The sequence below is a fragment of the Oncorhynchus tshawytscha genome, linkage group LG02 (genome assembly GCF_018296145.1).
Source record: "Oncorhynchus tshawytscha isolate Ot180627B linkage group LG02, Otsh_v2.0, whole genome shotgun sequence".
Lineage (NCBI taxonomy): Eukaryota > Metazoa > Chordata > Actinopteri > Salmoniformes > Salmonidae > Oncorhynchus > Oncorhynchus tshawytscha.
The window spans coordinates 4,970,125-4,997,624 of record NC_056430.1 but is presented as its reverse complement, the minus strand read 5'-3'; the positions used below and the strand labels follow the sequence as shown (position 1 = coordinate 4,997,624).

General features: G+C 41.4%; 1 protein-coding gene across 1 annotated transcript in view; it reads right to left on the bottom strand.

The window, feature by feature from the left end:
- Positions 1 to 7,810: 7,810 nt before the first annotated feature.
- LOC112263258 (metabotropic glutamate receptor 7-like) overlaps positions 7,811 to 27,500 on the bottom strand; it is a 359,595-nt gene continuing 339,905 nt past the window's right edge. The window contains exon 11 of the mRNA XM_042329693.1: positions 7,811 to 9,832. Coding sequence (XP_042185627.1) covers positions 9,783 to 9,832 — 50 coding nt within the window. The 3' untranslated portion in view covers positions 7,811 to 9,782. The remainder of the gene's footprint in view (positions 9,833 to 27,500) is intronic.

The window sequence follows — 27,500 nt, the reverse complement described above, 5'->3', positions numbered from 1 at the left end:
GTGGCATAGTTAAAGTGGCTAGTGATACATGTGTTACATAAGGATGCAGTCGATGATATAGAGTACAGTATCAACGTATGCATATGAGATGAACAATGTAGGGTAAGTAACATTATATAAGGTAGCATTGTTTAAAGTGGCTAGTGATATATTTACATCATTTCCCATGATTAAAGTGGCTGGAGTAGAGTCAGTGTCATTGACAGTGTGTTGGCAGTAGCCACTCAATGTTAGTGGTGGCTGTTTAACAGTCTGATGGCCTTGAGATAGAAGCTGTTTTTCAGTCTCTCGGTCCCAGCTTTGATGCACCTGTACTGACCTCGCCTTCTGGATGGCAGCGGGGTGAACAGGCAGTGGCTCGGGTGGTTGATGTCCTTGATGATCTTTATGGCCTTCCTGTAGCATCGGGTGGTGTAGGTGTCCTGGAGGGCAGGTAGTTTGCCCCCGGTGATGCGTTGTGCAGACCTCACTACCCTCTAAAATGTAGCTAGATGTAGAAGGCTAATGTTAGTTAGCTCATGAATGGAAGTTAGGCTAGTGAGCAAGCATTTTAGCCAGGTAGCCTAGGACAAAAAAAACAAAAAAAGCTTGAAAAGAGAGGAGGATGGCATTGGTGCTTCTCTCCACACACACACACACACACACACACACAAATCAGAACCATTGATCGCCATATCCTATTTAGCTTATGTTGATTGGACTATCTTGCTTTCGGTATCTTTCAGCTGTCGCTGTATTAGACTATGCATAGAGGTGATTTGATGATGTTGAAGTTGAAATAGTGCTGGAACAGTGGAGGCAGCTCCTGTTTTATTTGTGACTTGCGGTAACTCTGTGGTTCTAAATCAATAGTTTAGTGGTCCGAAAATGTCGGAAATATTAATGTGCTTGACCATGCCGTGGGTCACTGTAACTGTAATATGCTGACAGTGTCACCAGCAAAGTACCATAGCACCTCCTCCTCCATGCTTCACGGTGGGAACCCCATATGCGAAGATCATCCGTTCACCTACTCCGCGTCTCACAAAGACCCGGAGGTTGGAATCAAAAATCTCCAATTTGGACTAATTAGAACAAAAGACAAATTTGCAACAGTCTTATGTCCATTGCTCATGTTTCTTGGCCCAAGCAAGTCTCTTCTTATTATTGGTGTCCTTTAGTAGTGGTTTATTTGCAGCAATTCGACCATGAAGGCCTGATTCACACAGTCTCCTCTGAACAGTTGATGTTGAGATGTGTCTGTAACTTGAACTCTGTGAAGCATTTATTTGGGCTGCAATCTGAGGTGCAGTTAACTCTAATAAATGTATCCTCTGCAGCAGAGGAAACTCTGGGTCTTCCTTTCCTGTGCCAGTCCTCATCAGAGCCAGTTTCATCATAGTGCTTGATCGGTTTTGCAACTGAAGAAATATTCAAAGTTCTTGAAATGTTCCGTATTGACTGACCTTCATGTCTTAAAGTAATGATGGACTGTTTCTCTTTGCTTATTTGAGCTGTTCTTACCATAATGTGGACTTGGTCTTTTACCAAATAGGGCTATCTTCTGTATACCACCGATACCTTGTCACAACACAACTGATTGGCACAAACACATTAAGGTGGAAAGAAATTCCACCAATTAACTTAAAACAATGTTTTGCTACACAGTCTGATTTTTTAAAAATCTCAATTGTTTTCATTCATTGTTAATTATGTGTAACGGTTTTCTTGAGGTGAAGGAGAGGCGGACCAAAACGCAGTGTGGTGGTTATTCATGGTTCTTTAATATAGACACTATACATGAATAAACTAACAAAACAAGAAATGTGAAAAAACCAAAACAGTCCTATCTGGTGCAAACACAGAGACAGGAACAATCACCCACCAACACACAGTGAAACCCAGGCTACCTAAGTATGATTCTCAATCAGAGACAACTAATGACACCTGCCTCTGATTGAGAACCATACTAGGCCGAAACATAGAAATACCCAAATCATAGAAAAACAAACATACTGCCCACCCAACTCTCGCCCTGACCATACTAAATAATGACAAAACAAAGGAAATAAAGGTCAGAACGTGACATTATGTAATATTATGTAATAGTTCCTACTCTATTCAGGGAAGCCAGGCTTCCTCAAATATTTAGCCAGCATATCAATTACAATGGCAAATAAGAGACGGGAAAGATAGGAATTCCCATTAACCAATATTTAACGAGAATCATGTTAATGTTTATATACCATTTTCATGTTTGATTACAACAGCTCTGGGTTTTAGTATCCTCTAAATAAGTGTCGTTTCATCTTCTTGTAACAACATAATATTTGATCTTCAAGTAGCTCTGTAAGATCATAATAAACTCAGCAACAAAAAAAATAAACGTCTCTTTTTCAGAACCCTGTCTTTCAAAGATAATTTGTAAAAATCCAAATAAGTTCACAGCTCTTCATTGTAAAGGGTTTAAACACTGTTTCCCATGCTTGTTCAATGACCCATAAACAACTAATGAACATGCACCTGTGGAACAGTTGTTAAGACATTAACAGCTTACAGACGGTAGGGCAAAGTAGGCAATTCCTCTCTAGGTTTCTTCCTAGGTTCTGGCCTTTCTAATCACCATGCTTCTACGCCTGCATTACTTGCTTTTTGCGGTTTTAGGCTGTTTCTGTACAGCACCTTGTGACATCAGCTGATGTAAGAAGGGCTTTATAAATACATTTGATTGATTTGATTGAATTAAGGTCACAGTTATGAAAACTTAGGACACAACTTAGGACATTAAAGAGGCCTCTGAAAAAACACCCCAAAAAAGATGCCCAGGGTCCCTGCTCATCTGCATGAACATGCCTGAGGCATGCTGCAAGGAGGCAGGGCAATAAATTTCAATGTCTGTACTGTGAGACAGCGCTACAGGGAGACTGATCGTCCTCGCAGTGGCAGACCACGTGTAACAACACCTGCACAGGATCGGTACATCCGAACATCACACCTGTGGAACAGGTACAGGATGGAAACAACAACTGCCCGAGTTACACCAGGAACGCACAATCCCTCCATCAATCCCTACATCAGTGCTCAGACAGTCTGCAATAGGCTGAGAGAGGCTGGACTGAGGGCTTGTAGACCTGTTGTAAGGCAGGTCCTCACCAGACATCACCGGCAACAACGTCTCGTATTGGTGCACACCCACCGTCGCTGGACCAGACAGGACTGGAAAAAGTGCTCTTCACTGACGTATCACAATTTTGTCTCAGCAGGGGGGATGGTTGGATTCGCTTTTATTGTCGAAGGAATTAGCGTTACACCGAGGCCTGTACTCTGGAGCGGGATCGATTTGGAGGTGGAGGGTTCGTCATGGTCTGGGGCGGTGTGTCACAGCATCATCGGAATGAGCTTCATTGCATGCAATATCAATGCTGTGCGTTACAGGGAAGACATCCATCCTGCAGGCTCACCCTGACATGACCCTCCAGCATGACAATGCCACCAGCCATACTGCTCGTTCTGTGCGTGATTTCCTGCAATACAGAAATGTCAGTGTTCTGCCATGGCCAGCGAAGAGCCCGGATCTCAATAATATTGAGCACGTCTGGGACCTGTTGGATTGGAGGATGAGGGCTAGGGCCATTCCCCCCAGAAATGTCCGGGAACATCGTTTCTGCTGCTGCTTCCTTCTCCTGAAAGACTTGTGTGTTTCTGTCACTTCTTATTGACAAGCGAAAGCCTCTCACTGGGCCCAAACTCTCTGCTTTCTGCTCATGGTGCATGCTGTCAGCAAAGTGTGGGTCTGGGTACTAATGCTACGCCAATCACTGCCAGCTTGACGCCGTTTTGTAATTCATGACATGGCTCCTGCAACCGAGACGTTGTGTGACGTTGCACTGCACTGTCAGAAAAAAAAGCGCTCAGTGAGAGTGTCCCAAATAACACCTTTTTTACTTATACAGCGCAATACCTTAGACCGGGGCCCATAGGTCTCTGTTCAAAACTAATGCATTGTAGGGCAAAGGATTCCGCCAGGGACACTCTATTGCCAGTCCCCTGGGGATAACATTATATCAGGACACTCCATTGTCAGTCCCCTGGGGATAACATCATATTAGCATCAGGACACTCTACTGTCAGTCCCCTGGGGATAACATTATATTAGCATCAGGACACGTGTACTGTCAGTCCCCTGGGGATAACTCAGGACTACTCCCAGTCCCCTGGGGATAACATTATATTAGCATCAGGACACTCTACTGTCAGTCCCCTGGGGATAACATTATATTAGCATCAGGACACGTGTACTGTCAGTCCCCTGGGGATAACATTATGTTAGCATCAGGACACTCTACTCCCAGTCCCCTGGGGATAACATTATATTAGCATCAGGACACTCTACTGTCAGTCCCCTGGGGATAACATTATGTTAGCATCAGGACACTCTACTCCCAGTCCCCTGGGGATAACATTATATTAGCATCAGGACACTCTACTGTCAGTCCCCTGGGGATAACATTATGTTAGCATCAGGACACTCTACTGCCAGTCCCCTGGGGATAACATTATGTTAGCATCAGGACACTCTACTGTCAGTCCCCTGGGGATAACATTATGTTACCATCAGGACACTCCACTGTCAGTCCCCTGGGGATAATAGTATATCAGGACACTCTACTACCAGTCCCCTGGGGATAACATTATATTAGCATCAGGACACTCTACTACCAGTCCCCTGGGGATAATAGTATATCAGGACACTCTACTACCAGTCCCCTGGGGATAATAGTATATCAGGACACTCTACTACCAGTCCCATGGGGATAATAGTATATCAGGACACTCTACTACCAGTCCCCTGGGGATAATAGTATATCAGGACACTCCACTACCAGTCCCCTGGGGATAACATTATGTTAGCATCAGGACACTCTACTCTCAGTCCCCTGGGGATAACATTGTGTTAGCATCAGGACACTCTACTGCCAGTCCCCTGGGGATAACAGTATATTAGCATCAGGACACTCTACTGCCAGTCCCCTGGGGATAACATTGTATTAGCATCAGGACACTCTACTGCCAGTCCCCTGGGGATAACATTGTGTTAGCATCAGGACACTCTACTGTCAGTCCCCTGGGGATAACATTATGTTAGCATCAGGACACTCTACTCCCAGTCCCCTGGGGATAATAGTATATCAGGACACTCCACTTCCTGTTTTTACTTTCCCTCCTCTTCCTTTGTCATCTGAGGATCCAGTGAGTCCAAAATGTGATTGTTTTGTGTTTTATATATATTTCCACACTGTGAGGTCGGAATAGAACTGCGAAATGGTGAGAATGATGATAATGTCCTTTTGGTGAAAGAGCTGTTTGAAAATAAAATCTCAGCCTGTTTTGGTGTGATTGAGTATTGGCATATTAGTTAATAAGACCAATAAGAAAGAGAATTCCAAACCTCTCTGCCAATAACAGCTAGTTTTCAGTTGTCCCCTTCGCACTCAGATCACTCCCAGACAGTCCTAGCTAAATTTTAGCTTGATAAAATTGCTCTTTGCTAGGAAGCTACACTTAATTGCTGCTCAGATCTTGAGATTTAAAAAAAGGTTGCATTGAACCTTTGAATGATCACTGGATAGCAGAGAGAATACTCCAGACGACACGCGGGAGCTAGACCTCCCTGAGGAATGTATTGGAGGGAAAGGAAGTCCTGTAGGATGTGGTTTGTGGCCATGGCGGGGTAAGACCAACTGAGAATAAACAGCTCTGCGGTGGAGTTTTGGGCGATGCATTATTTTCATAAAAGTTATGATAGAAGAACCAAAGTAAAAAATAAAAAATACTTTTGAAAATGGTCTATAATAAATTACAATAGAAACGTCCATGAATAACTATAACGCCGCTGTGCATACTTGAGATCTGTTGATATATTCCTATGCATTTTCAATATCTGTACCAAGATATTGAGCTATAATATTGAAGGTCACATACAATATCCCATATGCCACTGGCTACATCTTTAATGTAGTTAGTTATGCAGTTAGTTATGTAGTTAGTTATGTAGTTAGTTGTGCAGTTAGTTATGTAGTTAGTTATGTCGTTAGTTATGTTGTTAGTTATGTAGTTAGTTATGTAGTTAGTTATGTAGTTAGTTATGTAGTTAGTTATGTAGTTAGTTATGTAGTTAGTTATGTAGTTAGTTATGCAGTTAGTTATGTAGTTAGTTATGTAGTTAGTTATGCAGTTAGTTATGTAGTTAGTTATGTCGTTAGTTATGCAGTTAGTTATGTAGTTAGTTATGTCGTTAGTTATGCAGTTAGTTATGCAGTTAGTTATGCAGTACAAACCATAGTCAGTAGATGGACACACATTATATGCATTATGACAATACAAATCTATTAAACTTTAATCTCAGACACCTGTCAGAGGAATACTATTTGATGCTTTGCTCCTCTCTGTATGGATGGCCCGAAACCATGACAACTGGCAGCTAGCCATGAAGAGGGCACTAGGAAGGACGTAGCCATGAAGAGGGCACTAGGAAGGACGTAGCCATGAAGAGGGCACTAGGAAGGACGTAGCCATGAAGAGGGCACTAGGAAGGACGTAGCCATGAAGAGGGCACTAGGAAGGACGTAGCCATGAAGAGGGCACTAGCCATGAAAGAGAAGGACGTAGCCATGAAGAGGGCACTAGGAAGGACGTAGCCATGAAGAGGGCACTAGGAAGGACGTAGCCATGAAGAGGGCACTAGGAAGGACGTAGCCATGAAGAGGGCACTAGGAAGGACGTAGCCATGAAGAGGGCACTAGGAAGGACGTAGCCATGAAGAGGGCACTAGGAAGGACGTAAAGCCATGAAGAGGGCACTAGGAAGGACGTAGCCATGAAGAGGGCACTAGGAAGGACGTAGCCATGAAGAGGGCACTAGGAAGGACGTAGCCATGAAGAGGGCACTAGGAAGGACGTAGCCATGAAGAGGGCACTAGGAAGGACGTAGCCATGAAGAGGGCACTAGGAAGGACGTAGCCATGAAGAGGGCACTAGGAAGGACAAGCCATGAAGAGGGCACTAGGAAGGACGTAGCCATGAAGAGGGCACTAGGAAGGACGTAGCTGTTTCTCATTTCACATGTATACAGACCTATTCATTACACTGAAGAGAAACACAACTCATCTCAATATAATATACTGATGGTTGGTGGTTGGGACAGGTGTGAGGGCTGCCAAACAATTCTAAAGTAAAAAACTAAATCCTGAAGTTATAACAAGCTTTGTGTCTTGTTTTTACCTAACATAATTGTATTTTTTTGAAAGAGTATATAGTACAACTTCATCTTCAGAAGCTTAATGTTCTCTTTCTTGTTTGTTTCATAAAAATGTCTTTCCACTCCAGCTTAGAAGCCTCAAGCAACTCACTTCTACTGTTCAGTTTGGAGAAATGACCCCTGAAGGTAAAACCTTACGTTTTATTTCGATATATATATATATGCAGACCGGCACAATAGTCGAGATACTTATGATGTAAACAATTACTTTTCAAGTCAGACAATCCACCCTTGAGGCATTGTTAAACTAGACAGTGATAACGTTTATTCAGGTACCTGTAGGTAAGAGATTGCATTGAGTCGCTGGTTGGATTGTGTGGAAGAATGGAATCACTTTCTTCATGACAGAATAAGGGGACAAACCCCTGTATGGGTAAAGAAGACAAAAACACCTTACTCCAAAACCTATTGTAATTATGATTGATTATGAAGGTACTTCTGAATGACAGCACATAGTGATGAAATGCTTTGTCCTCAAAGGAATACAAGTACAATAAGGTGTTTTCAGGGAATATAAAAGAAAGAAAAGAAATACCAAATGGTTTTATTTCATGTTGATACATTCTCGGAAAACACCACATAAAAGTTGCATGAGTGGTCAAACATATATATATATTTTTTTTAAATCTCACACAACATTGGCACATAAGCAGCATGAATATACTTAGTACAAACAGTATAAAAACAGACTTGTTTTTCATTTTGTGTGTTTCGTTTTTAAATATATATATATTCATGTTATTTTTCCCCACAATTGTTTTCCATAGTTGCAGGGCATTAAGAAAAATCCAAGATGAAATTAAAGCCATATTCTACCTTCAGTGAGAAGATGTCAACCAACCAACAAAAAAAAGCAAAAAAGGATTATCATAACATGAATAATAATAGTCATCTTGTATGCCATTAAAAGCAAGGCTAGTGAATCACGTGTTGTGAAATCTCCATCTTTTTGTATATTTTTATATATATATTCTTTGACTTAATCTTAACATCAAACATAGCAGGCATGCATCGACAACTTCTACACGAGGGGAGAGAAACCGTCTGAAACCCACTGGAATCAGTCTAGTTTTTATATCAAGCTAATAAAGCCTTGACTGGACTGGGCGCTGGAGCTCTTGTTTAGTCACTTTAAAAACACAATCGATGGTCAATGTACTGTACCTGTTCAACATACTGAAAACACAGTCGATGGTCAATGTACTGTACCTGTTCAACATACTGAAAACACAGTCGATGGTCAATGTACTGTACCTGTTCAACATACTGAAAACACAGTCGATGGTCAATGTACTGTACCTGTTCAACATACTGAAAACACAGTCGATGGTCAATGTACTGTACCTGTTCAACATACTGAAAACACAGTCGATGGTCAATGTACTGTACCTGTTCAACATACTGAAAACACAGTCGATGGTCAATGTACTGTACCTGTTCAACATACTGAAAACACAGTCGATGGTCAATGTACTGTACCCGTTCAACATACTGAAAACACAGTCGATGGTTTAATGTACTGTACCCGTTCAACATACTAAAAGCATGTCTGTAGAAAACTCCCCAAACACATATAAGGGAATGTAAAAGTCAGATACCGTGCGTGTTTCTTGTCGACTGACATACAGCCAGAATCGAAAATGTGAAAAAATACTTGACATCTCAGAGACAAGAATATGGCTTTAATTGACTGTGCATCCAAGCACTAACGAAGAAATACATTGAGATCTTTAGAAAATCTACAACAAATGTAACGGATAGGCCAATAGAACCTCAAACTTTTTTTCGACAGGAATTTTGGAAAACTTGCAATTTGGAAGGACATTAAAAGACAAGAAACAGCCCCGTGGCAGGTACAGGTAGGTCAATAAAAGGTAAGTCCTCCAGCACAGGTGAGTCCTCCAGCACAGGTGAGTCCTCCAGGACAGGTGAGTCCTCCAGTACAGGTGAGTCCTCCAGGACAGGTGAGTCCTCCAGGACAGGTGAGTCCTCCAGTACAGGTGTGTCCTCCTGCTGCAGCCAGCGTACCTGTAGAGACACATCTATAGGGAGTGGGGGGCCAGCTCTGAGGGTTCTGCAGAGACACACTCTAATCCTGAGGAGGAACACAGGTTTTTTGTCCAAACCAGTTCTCTGCCTCTTTTTTTTCTCTCTGAAATCATTTAACAAAACAAATTATTTTGTAAATTATTTTGCTCCCAACAGAAATGTCCGTCTTGATTTTCCACCATGAAAAAAACATCAGTTAGCCAGACAGAATCCTCTGTTTTAAAGGAAAGCTCTAGAACCCAGAACCCACCCATTGTCACTGTGTTGTTCTGGAGTTCCAGGGTTCCGGGGGGTTCTGCAGGTTCCGGGGTGTGAGTGGGCAGTAAAGCAGCATGGACATAAACATAGTTTGGATTTCCTTTATGTTGCCAATTGGGCAGGAGGGGCAGGAGACCAAGCATCCCCAAACAGCCTGCCCTTCTCTCTGATGACGGCTATTAGATCACAATGTCATTGTAGCTCACATACTTCTTCTTTGCTGCTGGACCTGGAGAGGAGATAAGAAAAATATGTTTTTCAAATACAGTAGATATAATGGTTCAGAGATGTTCTTATTTCTTCATAGCCTGGGGCTATGTGTTTTATAGTGACTAGGGGCTATGTGTTTTATAGTGACTAGGGGTTATGTGTTTTATAGTATTGACTAGGGGTTATTTGTTTTATAGTATTATGATTAGGGGTTATGTGTTTTATAGTGACTAGGGGTTATGTGTTTTATAGTATTGACTAGGGGTTATTTGTTTTATAGTATTGACTAGGGGTTATTTGTTTTATAGTATTATGACTGGGGTTATGTGTTTTATAGTGACTAGGGGTTATTTGTTTTATAGTATTGACTAGGGGTTATGTGTTTTATAGTATTGACTAGGGGTTATTTGTTTTATAGTATTGACTAGGGGTTGTGTGTTTTATAGTGAGTGGGGGTTATGTGTTTTATAGTATTGACTAGGGGTTATGTGTTTTATAGTGACTAGGGGTTATTTGTTTTATAGTATTGACTAGGGGTTATGTGTTTTATAGTGACTAGGGGTTATGTGTTTTATAGTATTGACGAGGGGTTATGTGTTTTATAGTGAGTGGGGGTTATGTGTTTTATAGTGACTAGGGGCTATGTGTTTTATAGTGAGTGGGGGCTATGTGTTTTATAGTATTGACTAGGGGTTATGTGTTTTATAGTATTGACTAGGGGTTATGTGTTTTATAGTATTGACTAGGGGTTATGTGTTTTATAGTATTGAATAGGGGTTATGTGTTTTATAGTATTGACTAGGGGTTATTTGTTTTATAGTGACTAGGGGTTATGTGTTTTATAGTATTATGATTAGGGGTTATGTGTTTTATAGTGACTAGGGGTTATGTGTTTTATAGTATTATGATTAGGGGTTATGTGTTTTATAGTGAGTGGGGGCTATGTGTTTTATAGTGAGTGGGGTTATGTGTTTTATAGTATTATGATTAGGGGCTATTTATTTTTATAGTGAGTGGGGGCTATGTGTTTTATAGTGAGTGGGGGTTATGTGTTTTATAGTATTATGATTAGGGGCTATGTGTTTTATAGTGAGTGGGGGCTATGTGTTTTATAGTGACTAGGGGTTATGTGTTTTATAGTGAGTGGGGGCTATGTGTTTTATAGTGACTAGGGGCTATGTGTTTTATAGTGACTAGGGGTTATGTGTTTTATAGTATTGACTAGGGGTTATTTGTTTTATAGTATTATGATTAGGGGTTATGTGTTTTATAGTGACTAGGGGTTATGTGTTTTATAGTATTGACTAGGGGTTATTTGTTTTATAGTATTGACTAGGGGTTATTTGTTTTATAGTATTGACTAGGGGTTATTTGTTTTATAGTATTATGATTAGGGGTTATGTGTTTTATAGTGACTAGGGGTTATTTGTTTTATAGTATTGACTAGGGGTTATGTGTTTTATAGTATTGACTAGGGGTTATTTGTTTTATAGTATTGACTAGGGGTTGTGTGTTTTATAGTGAGTGGGGGTTATGTGTTTTATAGTATTGACTAGGGGTTATGTGTTTTATAGTGACTAGGGGTTATTTGTTTTATAGTATTGACTAGGGGTTATGTGTTTTATAGTGACTAGGGGTTATGTGTTTTATAGTATTGACGAGGGGTTATGTGTTTTATAGTGAGTGGGGGTTATGTGTTTTATAGTGACTAGGGGCTATGTGTTTTATAGTGAGTGGGGGCTATGTGTTTTATAGTATTGACTAGGGGTTATGTGTTTTATAGTATTGACTAGGGGTTATGTGTTTTATAGTATTGACTAGGGTTATGTGTTTTATAGTATTGAATAGGGGTTATGTGTTTTATAGTATTGACTAGGGGTTATTTGTTTTATAGTGACTAGGGTTATGTGTTTTATAGTATTATGATTAGGGGTTATGTGTTTTATAGTGACTAGGGGTTATGTGTTTTATAGTATTATGATTAGGGGTTATGTGTTTTATAGTGAGTGGGGGCTATGTGTTTTATAGTGAGTGGGGGTTATGTGTTTTATAGTATTATGATTAGGGGCTATTTATTTTATAGTGAGTGGGGGCTATGTGTTTTATAGTGAGTGGGGTTATGTGTTTTATAGTATTATGATTAGGGGCTATGTGTTTTATAGTGAGTGGGGGCTATGTGTTTTATAGTGACTAGGGGTTATGTGTTTTATAGTGAGTGGGGGCTATGTGTTTTATAGTGACTAGGGGCTATGTGTTTTATAGTGACTAGGGGTTATGTGTTTTATAGTATTGACTAGGGGTTATTTGTTTTATAGTATTATGATTAGGGGTTATGTGTTTTATAGTGACTAGGGGTTATGTGTTTTATAGTATTGACTAGGGGTTATTTGTTTTATAGTATTGACTAGGGGTTATTTGTTTTATAGTATTGACTAGGGGTTATTTGTTTTATAGTATTATGATTAGGGGTTATGTGTTTTATAGTGACTAGGGGTTATTTGTTTTATAGTATTGACTAGGGGTTATGTGTTTTATAGTATTGACTAGGGGTTATTTGTTTTATAGTATTGACTAGGGGTTGTGTGTTTTATAGTGAGTGGGGTTATGTGTTTTATAGTATTGACTAGGGGTTATGTGTTTTATAGTGACTAGGGGTTATTTGTTTTATAGTATTGACTAGGGTTATGTGTTTTATAGTGACTAGGGGTTATGTGTTTTATAGTATTGACGAGGGGTTATGTGTTTTATAGTGAGTGGGGGTTATGTGTTTTATAGTGACTAGGGGCTATGTGTTTTATAGTGAGTGGGGGCTATGTGTTTTATAGTATTGACTAGGGGTTATGTGTTTTATAGTATTGACTAGGGGTTATGTGTTTTATAGTATTGACTAGGGGTTATGTGTTTTATAGTATTGAATAGGGGTTATGTGTTTTATAGTATTGACTAGGGGTTATTTGTTTTATAGTGACTAGGGGTTATGTGTTTTATAGTATTATGATGAGGGGTTATGTGTTTTATAGTGACTTGGGGTTATGTGTTTTATAGTATTATGATTAGGGGTTATGTGTTTTATAGTGAGTGGGGGCTATGTGTTTTATAGTGAGTGGGGGTTATGTGTTTTATAGTATTATGATTAGGGCTATTTCTTTTATAGTGAGTGGGGGCTATGTGTTTTATAGTGAGTGGGGGTTATGTGTTTTATAGTATTATGATTAGGGGCTATGTGTTTTATAGTGAGTGGGGGTTATGCGTTTTATAGTAGTGACTAGGGGTTGTGTGTTTTATAGTGACTAGGGGTTGTGTGTTTTATAGTGAGTGGGGGCTATGTGTTTTATAGTGAGTGGGGGTTATGTGTTTTATAGTGACTAGGGCTATGTGTTTATAGTGAGTGGGGGTTATGTGTTTTATAGTAGTGACTAGGGGCTATGTGTTTATAGTGAGTGGGGGTTATGTGTTTTATAGTGACTAGGGCTATGTGTTTTATAGTGAGTGGGGGCTATGTGTTTTATAGTGAGTGGGGGCTATGTGTTTTATAGTGAGTGGGGGCTATGTGTTTTATAGTAGTGACTAGGGCTATGTGTTTTATAGTGAGTGGGGGCTATGTGTTTTATAGTGAGTGGGGGCTATGTGTTTTATAGTAGTGACTAGGGGCTATGTGTTTTATAGTGACTAGGGCTATGTGTTTTATAGTGAGTGGGGCTATGTGTTTTATAGTGAGTGGGGGCTATGTGTTTTATAGTAGTGACTAGGGGCTAATGGTTTAATAGTGAGTGGGGGCTATGTGTTTTATAGTAGTGACTAGGGGTTATGTGTTTTATAGTAGTGACTAGGGGTTATGTGTTTTATAGTGACTAGGGGTTATGTGTTTTATAGTGACTAGGGCTATGTGTTTTATAGTAGTGACTAGGGGTTATGTGTTTTATAGTGACTAGGGGTTATGTGTTTTATAGTGACTAGGGCTATGTGTTTTATAGTGAGTGGGGGCTATGTGTTTTATAGTGAGTAGGGGCTATGTGTTTTATAGTGAGTGGGGGCTATGTGTTTTATAGTAGTGACTAGGGGTTATGTGTTTTATAGTGAGTGGGGGTTATGTCTTTTATAGTGACTAGGGGTTATGTGTTTTATAGTAGTGACTAGGGGTTATGTGTTTTATAGTAGTGACAAGGGCTATGTGTTTTATAGTGAGTGGGGGCTATGTGTTTTATAGTAGTGACTAGGGGTTATGTGTTTTATAGTGACTAGGGGTTATGTGTTTCATAGTAGTGACTAGGGGTTATGTGTTTTATAGTGAGTGGGGGTTATGTGTTTTATAGTGAGTGGGGGCTATGTGTTTTATAGTAGTGAGTAGGGGCTATTTGTTTTATAGTAGTGACTAGGGGCTATGTGTTTTATAGTAGTGACTAGGGGTTATGTGTTTTATAGTGACTAGGGGTTATGTGTTTCATAGTAGTGACTAGGGGTTATGTGTTTTATAGTAGTGACTAGGGGCTATGTGTTTTATAGTAGTGACTAGGGGTTATGTGTTTTATAGTGACTAGGGGTTATGTGTTTCATAGTAGTGACTAGGGGTTATGTGTTTTATAGTGAGTGGGGGTTATGTGTTTTATAGTGAGTGGGGGTTATATGTTTTATAGTGAGTGGGGGCTATGTGTTTTATAGTAGTGACTAGGGGCTATGTGTTTTATAGTGAGTGGGGTTATGCGTTTTATAGTCGTGACTAGGGGTTATGCGTTTTATAGTCGTGACTAGGGGTTATGTGTTTTATAGTGAGTGGGGGCTATGTGTTTTATAGTAGTGAGTAGGGGCTATTTGTTTTATAGTAGTGACTAGGGGCTATGTGTTTTATAGTGAGTGGGGTTATGTGTTTTATAGTGAGTGGGGGCCATGTGTTTTATAGTGAGTGGGGGCTATGTGTTTTATAGTGAGTGGGGGCCATGTGTTTTATAGTGACTAGGGGCTATGTGTTTTATAGTGAGTGGGGGCTATGTGTTTTATAGTGAGTGGGGGCCATGTGTTTTATAGTGAGTGGGGGCTGTGTGTTTTATAGTGAGTGGGGGCTATGTGTTTTATAGTGAGTGGGGGCTATGTGTTTTATAGTGAGTGGGGGCTATGTGTTTTATAGTGACTAGGGGCTATGTGTTTTATAGTGAGTGGGGGCTATGTGTTTTATAGTAGTGACTAGGGGCTATGTGTTTTATAGTGAGTAGTGGGGCTATGTGTTTTATAGTGAGTGGGGGCTATGTGTTTTATAGTGACTAGGGGCTATGTGTTTTATAGTGAGTGGGGGCTATGTGTTTTATAGTGAGTGGGGGCCATGTGTTTTATAGTGACTAGGGCTATGTGTTTTATAGTGAGTGGGGGCTATGTGTTTTATAGTGAGTGGGGGCCATGTGTTTTATAGTGACTAGGGCTATGTGTTTTATAGTGACTAGGGGCTATGTGTTTTATAGTGAGTGGGGGTTATGTGTTTTATAGTGACTAGGGCTATGTGTTTTATAGTGAGTGGGGGCTATGTGTTTTATAGTGAGTGGGGGCTATGTGTTTTAGTTTTTATTCAGTAAAATACACAGTGTATTGTGTTGGATAGGGATAAGGACGAGGGTAAGTTACACAATGTGTTTGTACAGGATACATGCACAACAACAGCAAGAAAGTGGTACATGCTTGAACAGCTATAACTGCAGGGACAACGTTAACAGGGTAAAATACTCTTCATCTGACAACTGAGGTTTCTAACAGCACCCTGTATGACTCACTACCTAGCATACAACGACACAGAGTTACACATGGAGTAAAACACTCACTACCTAGCATACAACGACACAGAGTTACACATGGAGTAAAACACTCACTACCTAGCATACAACGACACAGAGTTACACATGGAGTAAAACACTCACTACCTAGCATATAGAGACTTCACAAAGTCATCACACCTCTTGTCTCGTTCCACATTTTGTTGCGTTACAACCTGAATTTAAAAATGATTCAATTTGAGATTTGTTGTTGTTGTTGTTGTTGTCACCTGCCTACACACAACACAATACCCTCAAAATGTCAAAGTGAAATCATGTTTTTACAAATTAATTACAAAATGAAAAGCTGAAATGTCTTGAGTCATTAGGTATTCAAACCCTTTATGGCCTAAATACGTTCTGGACAAAAAAATGTGCTTAAGAAATCACATAATAACTGGCATGGACTCACTCTGAGTGCAATAATAGTGTTAAACATACATTTTTAATGACTACCTCATCTCTGAATCCCACACATACAATTATCTGTATGTTAAAGCAGTGAATTTCAAACACATTTTTAACCTCGTAGACCAGCAAGGTTTTCCAATGCCTTGCAAAGGAGGACACGTATTGGTAGATGGGCAAAAACAAAAAAAAGCAGACATTTAATATCCCTTTGATGACGTTCACAATTTGGATGGTGTATCAATACACCCAGTCACTACAAAGATACAGGCGTCCTTCTTAACTCAGTTGCCGGAGAGGAAAGAAACCGCTCATGGATTTCACCATGAGACCAATGGTGACTTTAAAACAGTTACAGAGTTTAATGGCTGTGATGGGAGACAACTGAGGATGGATCAACAACATTGTAGTTACTCCACAATACTAACCTAAATGACAGAGTTTAATGGCTGTGAAAGGAGAACACTGAGGATGGATCAACAACATTGTAGTTACTCCACAATACTAACCTAAATGACAGAGTTTAATGGCTGTGATAGGAGACAACTGAGGATGGATCTACAACATTGTAGTTATTCCACAATACTAACCTAAATGACAGAGTTTAATGGCTGTGATAGGAGACAACTGAGGATGGATCTACAACATTGTAGTTACTCCACAATACTAATCTAAATGACAGAGTTTAATGGCTGTGAAAGGAGAAAACTGAGGATGGATCAACAACATTGTAGTTACTCCACAATACTAACCTAAATGACAGAGTTTAATGGCTGTGATAGGAGAACACTGAGGATGGATCAACAACATTGTAGTTACTCCACAATACTAACCTAAATGACAGAGTGAAAAAAATTAAGCCTGTACAGATTACAAAACATGCATCCTGTTTGCAACTAAGGCACTAAAGTAAAACAGATGTTCTTTTGACAAAAGAAATTAACTTCATATCCTGAATACAACGTGTTATGTTTGCGACAAATCCAACACAAAAGATGATTGAGTACTACTTTACCCTCTCTCCATCTCCTTCACCTTCTCTCCATCTCCTTCACCCTCTCTCCATCTCCTTCACCCTCTCTCCATCTCCTTTACCTTCTCTCCATCTCCTTCACCCTCTCTCCATCTCCTTCACCCTCTCTCCATCTCCTTCACCCTCTCTCCATCTCCTTCACCATTTATCCATCTCATTCACCCTCTCTCCATCTCCTTTACCCTCTCTCCATCTCATTCAACCTCTCTCCATCTCCTTCACCATTTATCCATCTCATTCACCCTCTCTCCATCTCCTTTACCCTCTCTCCATCTCCTTTACCCTCTCTCCATCTCCTTCACCCTCTCTCCATCTCCTTTACCCTCTCTCCATCTCCTTCACCCTCTCTCCATCTCATTCACCCTCTCTCCATCTCCTTCACCATTTATCCATCTCATTCACCCTCTCTCCATCTCCTTCACCCTCTCTCCATCTCCTTTACCCTCTCTCCATCTCCTTTACCCTCTCTCCATCTCCTTCACCATCTCTCCATCTCCTTCACCCTCTCTCCATCTCCTTCACCCTCTCTCCATCTCCTTCACCCTCTCTCCATCTCCTTCACCATTTATCCATCTCATTCACCCTCTCTCCATCTCCTTTACCCTCTCTCCATCTCATTCAACCTCTCTCCATCTCCTTCACCATTTATCCATCTCATTCACCCTCTCTCCATCTCCTTTACCCTCTCTCCATCTCCTTTACCCTCTCTCCATCTCCTTCACCCTCTCTCCATCTCCTTTACCCTCTCTCCATCTCCTTCACCCTCTCTCCATCTCATTCACCCTCTCTCCATCTCCTTCACCATTTATCCATCTCATTCACCCTCTCTCCATCTCCTTCACCCTCTCTCCATCTCCTTTACCCTCTCTCCATCTCCTTTACCCTCTCTCCATCTCCTTCACCATCTCTCCATCTCCTTCACCCTCTCTCCATCTCCTTCACCCTCTCTCCATCTCCTTTACCCTCTCTCCATCTCCTTCACCCTCTCTCCATCTCCTTTACCCTCTCTCCATCTCCTTCACCCTCTCTCCATCTCATTCACCCTCTCTCCATCTCTTTCACCATTTATTCATCTCATTCACCCTCTCTCCATCTCCATCTCCTTTACCCTCTCTCCATCTCCTTCACCCTCTCTCCATCTCCTTTACCCTCTCTCCCTCTCCTTCACCCTCTCTCCATCTCCTTCACCCTCTCTCCATCTCCTTCACCCTCTCTCCATCTCCTTTACCCTCTCTCCATCTCCTTTACCCTCTCTCCATCTCCTTCACCATCTCTCCATCTCCTTCACCCTCTCTCCATCTCCTTCACCCTCTCTCCATCTCCTTCACCCTCTCTCCATCTCCATCTCCTTTACCCTCTCTCCCTATCCTTTAACCTCTCCCTCTCCTTCACCTTCTCTCCATCTCCTTCACCCTCTCTCCATCTCCTTCACCCTCTCTCCATCTCATTCACCCTCTCTCCATCTCCTTTACCCTCTCCCTCTCTCCATCTCCTTCACTCTCTCCCTCTCCATCTCCTTCACCCTTTCCCTCCCCTCATCTCCTTCCCCCTCTCTCCATCTCCTTTACCCTCTCTCTCTCCCTATCCTTCAACCTCTCCGTCTCCTTCACCATCTCTCTGTCTCCTTCACCCTCTCCCCTCTCCTTCACCCTTTCCCTCCCCTCATCTCCTTCACCATCTCTCCATCCCATTCACCCTCTCTCCATCTCCTTCACCCTTTCCCTCTCTCCACCTCCTTTACCCTCTCCCTCTCCCTATCCTTCAACCTCTCCGTCTCCTTCACCATCTCTCCATCTCCTTCACCCTCTCCCCCTCTCCTTCACCCTTTCCCTCCCCTCATCTCCTTCACCATCTCTCCATCCCATTCACCCTCTCTCCATCTCCTTCACCCTTTCCCTCTCTCCATCTCCTTTACCCTCTCCCTCTCCCTATCCTTCAACCTCTCCGTCTCCTTCACCATCTCTCCATCTCATTCACCCTCTCCCCCTCTCCTTCACCCTTTCCCTCTCTCCATCTCCTTCAGTCTCTCCCTCTCCATCTCCTTCAGACTCTCCCTCTCTCCGTCTCCTTCACCCACACCTTCACCCTCTCCTACAACCTCACCCTTTCCTTCACCCTCGCTCCCTCTCTTTCACAGTCTCTCTTTCTCCGTTTCCTTCACCCTCACCTTCACCCTCTACCTCTCCCCCTCTCTTTCACCCTCTCCATCCTCTATTGGTATGCATTTGCCTCATCAAATTACCGATTGCTTTAACACAAAATTGTTCCGAATCATCATGTGAGTGAGGTGAGATAAATTGACATTCTTATGCATATTATGGTCTGACGAAGTCCTTGCCATAATGATTTCTTCTTTCTTTTTTTTACAACGATGCCAGTCAATGGAAACTGATATTACACAGTCACTGTTACCGCGGCAATTATCATGCTAATGTGTTGATTCATGATGCTGCCTTTTATTCACAAAAATATATATATTTCAGCATTGGAGGTTCACATATGACTGACAGCAGAATATTGACTTTTAAGTAACAGATATTTGCATTCATTTGCTTTTTCATAAATGCTTAAACAAATTCTTAAACAAGTATCCATTCTAGCTCTTCGGTGTATCCATTCTAGCTCAGTGGGTGTATCCATTCTAGCTCTTCGGTGTATCCATTCTAGCTCAGTGGGTGTATCCATTCTAGCTCTTCGGTGTATCCATTCTAGCTCAGGGGTGTATCCATTCTAGCTCTTCGGTGTATCCATTCTAGCTCAGGGGTGTATCCATTCTAGCTCAGTGGGTGTATCCATTCTAGCTCAGTGGGTGTATCCATTCTAGCTCTTCGGTGTATCCAATCTAGCTCTTCAGTGTATCCATTCTAGCTCTTCGGTGTATCCATTCCAGCTCTTCGGTGTATCCAATCTAGCTCTTCAGTGTATCCATTCTAGCTCTTCGGTGTAACCATTCCAGCTCTTCGGTGTATCCATTCCAGCTCTTCGGTGTATCCATTCCAGCTCTTCGGTGTATCCAATCTAGCTCTTCAGTGTATCCATTCTAGCTCTTCGGTGTAACCATTCCAGCTCTTCGGTGTATCCATTCCAGCTCTTCGGTGTATCCATTCTAGCTCTTTGGTGTAACCATTCTAGCTCTTCGGTGTATCCATTCTAGCTCTTCGGTGTACCCATTCTAGCTCTTCGGTGTAACCATTCTAGCTCTTTGGTGTAACCATTCTAGCTCTTCGGTGTATCCATTCTAGCTCAGTGGGTGTATCCATTCTAGCTCTTCGGTGTATCCATTCTAGCTCAGTGGGTGTATCCATTCTAGCTCTTCGGTGTATCCATTCTAGCTCAGTGGGTGTATCCATTCTAGCTCTTCGGTGTATCCATTCTAGCTCAGTGGGTGTATCATACAACATGTCCATATGTCAGTGGCAGACACATTCGTAAACTAGGGTGTAAGAGGTCTGCCCTCCGCCCCAACATAGATGAACCCCCCACCTGTTTCAAAAGCCCACCATTCGATCCCATATGGAATCTGTTTTTTTTGTTTTTGTCAATGTAGTCACTCAGCACACTGAACATTCCTTTTGATGCTTTATGCTGGGGAATCGTGAGCCAGAACTATATGTCCACGTGAATAGTATCCCCCGACATGTAGCGAACAAAAGTCAATGCATGGGGCACATCTCAGCCCTCACAGCTTAACGCCCATTTGGAGAGCATAAGATGGGGAAGGTTTTTGAGTCGTTCAGTAAGTTTCCTCTTGATTGCTCAGCAATACCGTACATCCTTAATTGAACAGTGTTACTGTATATGACAAAGTGTATTTCTGTGAGATTCTGTGCCTCTACCTCCCAATGCATTTTTTTCTTCACTTTGTTTTCGGCTGATAATATCAACGTTTCTGCAATACTGTCACGTTCTGACCTTTATTTCCTTTGTTTTGTCATTATTTAGTATGGTCAGGGCGTGAGTTGGGGTGGGCAGTCTATGTTCATTTTTCTATGATTTTGGGATTTCTATGTTTCGGTCTAGTATGGTTCTCAATCAGAGGCAGGTGTCATTAGTTGTCTCTGATTGAGAATCATACTTAGGTAGCCTGGGTTTCACTGTTTGTTGGTGGGTGATTGTCTATGTTAGTTGCTTGTGTCAGCACAGGTCTCATTTATAGTTTCACGGTCGTTATTTGTTTATTGTTTTGGTACAGTTTATTTCGTGTTTTTCGTCATCTATTAAATGATACCTTCACACGACGCTGCACTTTGGTCCGCTTCTTACGACGATCGTGACAAATACTGTGTGGTTTCGTAGCGTAACCAAGGTCAAGTGCAGCCTCTTCCCTCTGATCTGAGGGCATTCTCTGGTTGAATTATATACTTTACTTTACATTTGAATAATTGTCATTTAGATTGTGAAGGTTGAACCACATTACAGTGATTTTTATGACACACATTTTTCAGGATTTAGGTAATTCTCACGTGACCCAATTTTCACATCAGGCAAACCCACATGGGGTCGCGACTACTAGCTTGGGAACTGCTGCACTCTGTAATTGTTTTACAGTCACCTTTGGGCTCATGGTGAAATCCCTGAGTTAATAAGAAGGACGCCTGTATCTTTGTAGTGACTGGGTGTATTGATACACCATCCAAAGTGGAATTAATAACTTCCTCATCACAGAGATTTTCATTTTTTTTCTCCACCCATCTACAAATAGTTACATTTCTTTGTGAGGCCATTGGAAAACTTCACTGGTCATTGTCGTTGAAATTTGTGTTTGAAATTCACTGCTCAACTGAGGGATCTTACAGATAATTTGATGTGTGGGGAACAGAATGTAGGGAAAAAAATCATGTTACATGCACACAGAGTGAGTCCATGCAATGTATTATGGGACATGTTCAGCACATAGTGCTTAAAAGGTGGCTTCCCACTGAACAGGAGAAGTATTGTTTTAGACATCCCATAAACATGGTTACCAGGATAATGGGTGAGGGCCCTAAAGCTATGTGTACGTCATTCTTGGTTGAATATATTACTTTATTTTCTCTCTATGGGTAAAAATACCTTACCTTTTCTGTCATTATCATCAATGCTCTAATCTGTAAACCTATGTCATCAATAATCTAATCTGTAAACCTGTCATCAATGCTCTAATCTGTAAACCTACGTCATCAATGCTCTAATCTGTAAACCTGCCATCAATAATCTAATCTGTAAACCTGTCATCAATGCTCTAATCTGTACATTTATGTCATCAATAATATAATCTGTAAACCTGTCATCAATAATCTAATCTGTAAACCTATGTCATCAATGCTCTAATCTGTACATTTATGTCATCAATAATATAATCTGTAAACCTACGTCATCAATGCTCTAATCTGTAAACCTGCCATCAATAATCTAATCTGTAAACCTGTCATCAATGCTCTAATCTGTAAACCTACGTCATCAATGCTCTAATCTGTAAACCTGCCATCAATAATCTAATCTGTAAACCTATGTCATCAATGCTCTAATCTGTAAACCTGCCATCAATAATCTAATCTGTAAACCTATGTCATCAATGCTCTAATCTGTACATTTATGTCATCAATAATATAATCTGTAAACCTGTCATCAATAATCTAATCTGTAAACCTATGTCATCAATGCTCTAATCTGTACATTTATGTCATCAATAATCTAATCTGTAAACCTGTCATCAATGCTCTAATCTGTAAACCTACGTCATCAATGCTCTAATCTGTAAACCTGTCATCAATGCTCTAATCTGTAAACCTGTCATCAATAATCTAATCTGTAAACCTATGCCTAAATCCACAGTACCATGTGTTAAACACTAAAACCCTTTTTAAGGAAACCTGACACATTAAAGATCTGTAGGATATTGTGCTAATTTACTAAAATCGACCAGTAGTCAGTAGTGATGGTGTCAGAGTGGCAGTGATTGAGATGTGTTAACTTGTTAGGTTCATTGGATGCAAAGCAACAGGAGTGGTAGGCTAGCCTACTTGCTACAAATGCAATGTTACAAATGCAATGGGTAGAGTGCTCAGGCAGTATGCTCCATAGCAGGGCTCTCCAACCCTGTTCCTGGAGAAACCCTCCTGTAGGTTTACACACTAACCCTGTTCCTTGGAGAGATACCCTCCTGTAGGTTTATACACTAACCTGTTCCTGGAGAGCTACCCTCCTGTAGGGGTTAACTCCAACCCTGTTCCTGGAGAGATACCCTCCTGTAGGCGTTAACTCCAACCCCAGTTGTAACTAACCTGATTCAGTTCATCAACAAGGTAATTACTAGAATCGTGTGCGCTAAATCAGGGTTGAAGTTAAAACCTAAAGGAACAGGGTTGGAGTTAAAACCAGTGTTGGAGTTAAAACCTACAGGAACAGGGATGGAGTTAAAACCTACAGGAACAGGGTTGGAGTTAAAACCAGGGTTGGAGTTAAAAGCGACAGGAACAGGGTTGGGGTTAAAAGCGAAAGGAACAGGGTTGGAGTTAAAACCTACAGGAACAGGGTTGGAGTTAAAACCTACAGGAAAAGGGTTGGAGTTAAAACCTACAGGAAAAGGGTTGGTTAAAACCTACAGGTAAAGGGTTGGAGTTAAAACCTACAGGAAAAGGGTTGGAGTTAAAACCTACAGGAAAAGGGTTGGAGTTGAAACCTACAGGAAAAGGGTTGGAGTTGAAACCTACAGGAAAAGGGTTGGAGTTGAAACCTACAGGAAAAGGGTTGGAGTTAAAACCTACAGGAAAAGGGTTGGAGAGTCCTGTTCAATTGTGAGGCAGCAGACTGAGTTTGGGAAACTATATTTCTGCCGCTCAATTGCACTAAAATATTCTGCTTCCTTTATCTCTCCCATGTGAAAGTTATGAGTGAATTTCGAAAGGTTATGATAAATAGCTAGCTGGAGGAAACCCCATTGGCTTTTTCCTCATGTCTCCTCACCCCTTCCCTCTCCTCTCTTCTCCTCTCCTCTCCTCTCCTCTCCTCTCCTCTCCTCTCCTCTCCTCTCTCCTCTCCCTCTCCTCTCCCTCTCCTCCTCCTCTCATTCTCCTTCTCTCTCCTCTCCTCTCCTCTCCTTCCATCTCCTCTCCTCTCATTCTCCTCTCCTCTCATTCTCCTCTCCTCTCATTCTCCTCTCCTCTCATTCTCCTCTCCTTTCATTCTCATTCTCCTCTCATTCTCTCCTCTCATTCTCCTCTCATTCTCCTCTCCTCTCATTCTCCTCTCCCCTCCCCTCCCCTCCCCTCCCCTCTCGTCTCGTCTCCTCACATCTCTTCTCCTATTCCAGACTTCAAAGAATGAGAACAAGGTCATAGCAAAAAGTTAAAGATGAATTTGGTCTTACCTGAGAATTAGCCTGTTGGGAGAAAACATGATTTAAATTGTGGTGAAGAGAAGAAGATCACAGATCCCCATCAGCTTTGTGTTACAGTTTTTACAGCTGTGTGTGTGTGTGTGTGTGTGTGTGTGTCTGTGTTTGTGTGTCTGTGTGTGTGTGTGTGTCTGTGTGTCTGTGTGTCTGTGTGTGTGTGTTTGTGTGTCTGTGTGTGTGTGTCTGTGTGTGTGTGTCTGTGTGTGTGTGTGTCTGTGTGTCTGTGTGTGTGTGGGGGTGTGTGTGTGTGTGTGTGTCTGTGTGTCTGTGTGTGTGTGTCTGTGTGTCTGTGTGTGTGTGTGTGTGTGTGTGCACGCGCGCGCATGCCTGTGTGTCTGTGTGTGTGTGTGTGCGCGCGCGCGCATGCGTGTGTGTCTGTGTGTGCGTGTGCGTGCGTGTGTGTGTGTGTTTGCATGTGTACAGTGTTACTCTGTGCTCAGAACACCCTGGAACAGCCTGAGGTTCTGAAGTTATCCGAGTCATAAACTCAAATTGGGGTTATTACTTACAGTTAGTCCATGACACTACACTGGAGAGGCTTTGATAATCAACAGTTTACATTAGATTGTGGAGGTTGATGCTTTTCAGGGTTGTCATGCTAGTAGCCATGCACAGTGGGAAAACAGATAGCATATGAATAACAGAAGCCATGGTTACACCTTGTATTAAAATGCGGTTGTCGTTATCCAATCAACTGTGTCTCTTATCTGCCCAATGTGTCTGTATTGTGACCAGATTCCCTGATTCCTCCCTGTATGCAAATTAATCCAACCTGACTTGGATCTCCGTATGACGACACAAGCTGTATAAAGACTGGGTATAATGGGCTACTGTCCCAAATATCCTCCACCTGTCCACAGCTGTACAAATACATTGTATTTCATAGATCCTCCTATTTAAAAAAAGTGTAAAACAGCTTTGTAGGCCTAAGATCATTGGTTGTGTTTAGGCATGTCGAATTAGAAAACCAAAAGTTTGTATTTTTGAAGGCCGTCTAATATGATAACCTTATAGCAAGACACCTGGTCAAATTATGAAAAGAGTAAATAGCTATAGTTTGGACATATTTGACACTGCATTGCTAGCAATTTGTCTGGAAAATGCTCAAAGATTCACAGTATGTAATACATTATACAACGGGGGGTGAATATAAACACCCCTGTACCAAACTAAATGCTAGGTGAATATAAACCCCTCTGTACCAAACTAAATGCTAGGCGAATATAAACCCCCTGTACCAAACTAAATGCTAGGCGAATATAAACCCCCTGTACCAAACTAAATGCTAGGCGAATATAAACCCCCTGTACCAAACTAAATTCTAGGCGAATATAAACCCCCTGTACCAAACTAAATGCTAGGCGAATATAAACCCCCTGTACCAAACTAAATGCTAGGCGAATATAAACCCCCTGTACCAAACTAAATGCTAGGCGAATATAAACCCCCTGTACCAAACTAAATGCTAGACAAATATAAACCCCCCTGTACCAAACTAAATGCTAGGCGAATATAAACCCCCTGTACCAAACTAAATTCTAGGCGAATATAAACCCCCTGTACCAAACTAAATGCTAGGCGAATATAAACCCCCTTGTACCAAACTAAATGCTAGGGGAATATAACCCCCTGTACCAAACTAAATGCTAGGTGAATATAAACCCCCTGTACCAAACTAAATGCTAGGGAATATAAACCCCCCTGTACCAAACTAAATGCTAGGGAATATAAACCCCCTGTACCAAACTAAATGCTAGGCGAATATAAACCCCCCCTGTACCAAACTAAATGCTAGGCGAATATAACCCCCTGTACCAAACTAAATGCTAGGCGAATATAAACCCCCTGTACCAAACTAAATGCTAGGTGAATATAAACCCCCTGTACCAAACTAAATGCTAGGCAAATATAAACCCCCTGTACCAAACTAAATGCTAGGCGAATATAAACCCCCTGTACCAAACTAAATTCTAGGCGAATATAAACCCCCTGTACCAAACTAAATGCTAGGCGAATATAAACCCCCTGTACCAAACTAAATGCTAGGCGAATATAAACCCCCCTGTACCAAACTAAATGCTAGGCGAATATAAACCCCCTGTACCAAACTAAATGCTAGGCGAATATAAACCCCCTGTACCAAACTAAATGCTAGGTGAATATAAACCCCCTGTACCAAACTAAATGCTAGGTGAATATAAACCCCCTGTACCAAACTAAATGCTAGGCGAATATAAACCCCCTGTACCAAACTAAATGCTAGGTGAATATAAACCCCCTGTACCAAACTAAATGCTAGGTGAATATAAACCCCCTGTACCAAACTAAATGCTAGGCGAATATAAACCCCCTGTACCAAACTAAATGCTAGGCGAATATAAACCCCCTGTACCAAACTAAATGCTAGGCGAATATAAACCCCCTGTACCAAACTAAATGCTAGGCGAATATAACCCCCTGTACCAAACTAAATGCTAGGTGAATATAAACCCCCTGTACCAAACTAAATGCTAGGTGAATATAAACCCCCTGTACCAAACTAAATGCTAGGCTAATATAAACCCCCTGTACCAAACTAAATTCTAGGTGAATATAAACCCCCTGTACCAAACTAAATGCTAGGTGAATATAAACCCCCTGTACCAAACTAAATGCTAGGTGAATATAAACCCCCTGTACCAAACTAAATGCTAGGGAATATAAACCCTCCTGTACCAAACTAAATGCTAGGGAATATAAACCCCCTGTACCAAACTAAATGCTAGGGAATATAAACCCCCTGTACCAAACTAAATGCTAGGCGAATATAAACCCCCCTGTACCAAACTAAATGCTAGGCTAATATTAACCCCCCTGTACCAAACTAAATGCTAGGATAATATGATACATGATATTCTAGATGAGAAAAATACGCACTACTACTACTATTCCTGCTACCGCTGCTGCTACTACTACTACTACTGCTACTACTACCACTCCTACTGTAATTGTATAACTTTAGACCGTCCCCTCGCCCATACCCGGGCGCGAACCAGGGACCCTCTGCACACATTAACAACAGTCACCCACGAAGCAT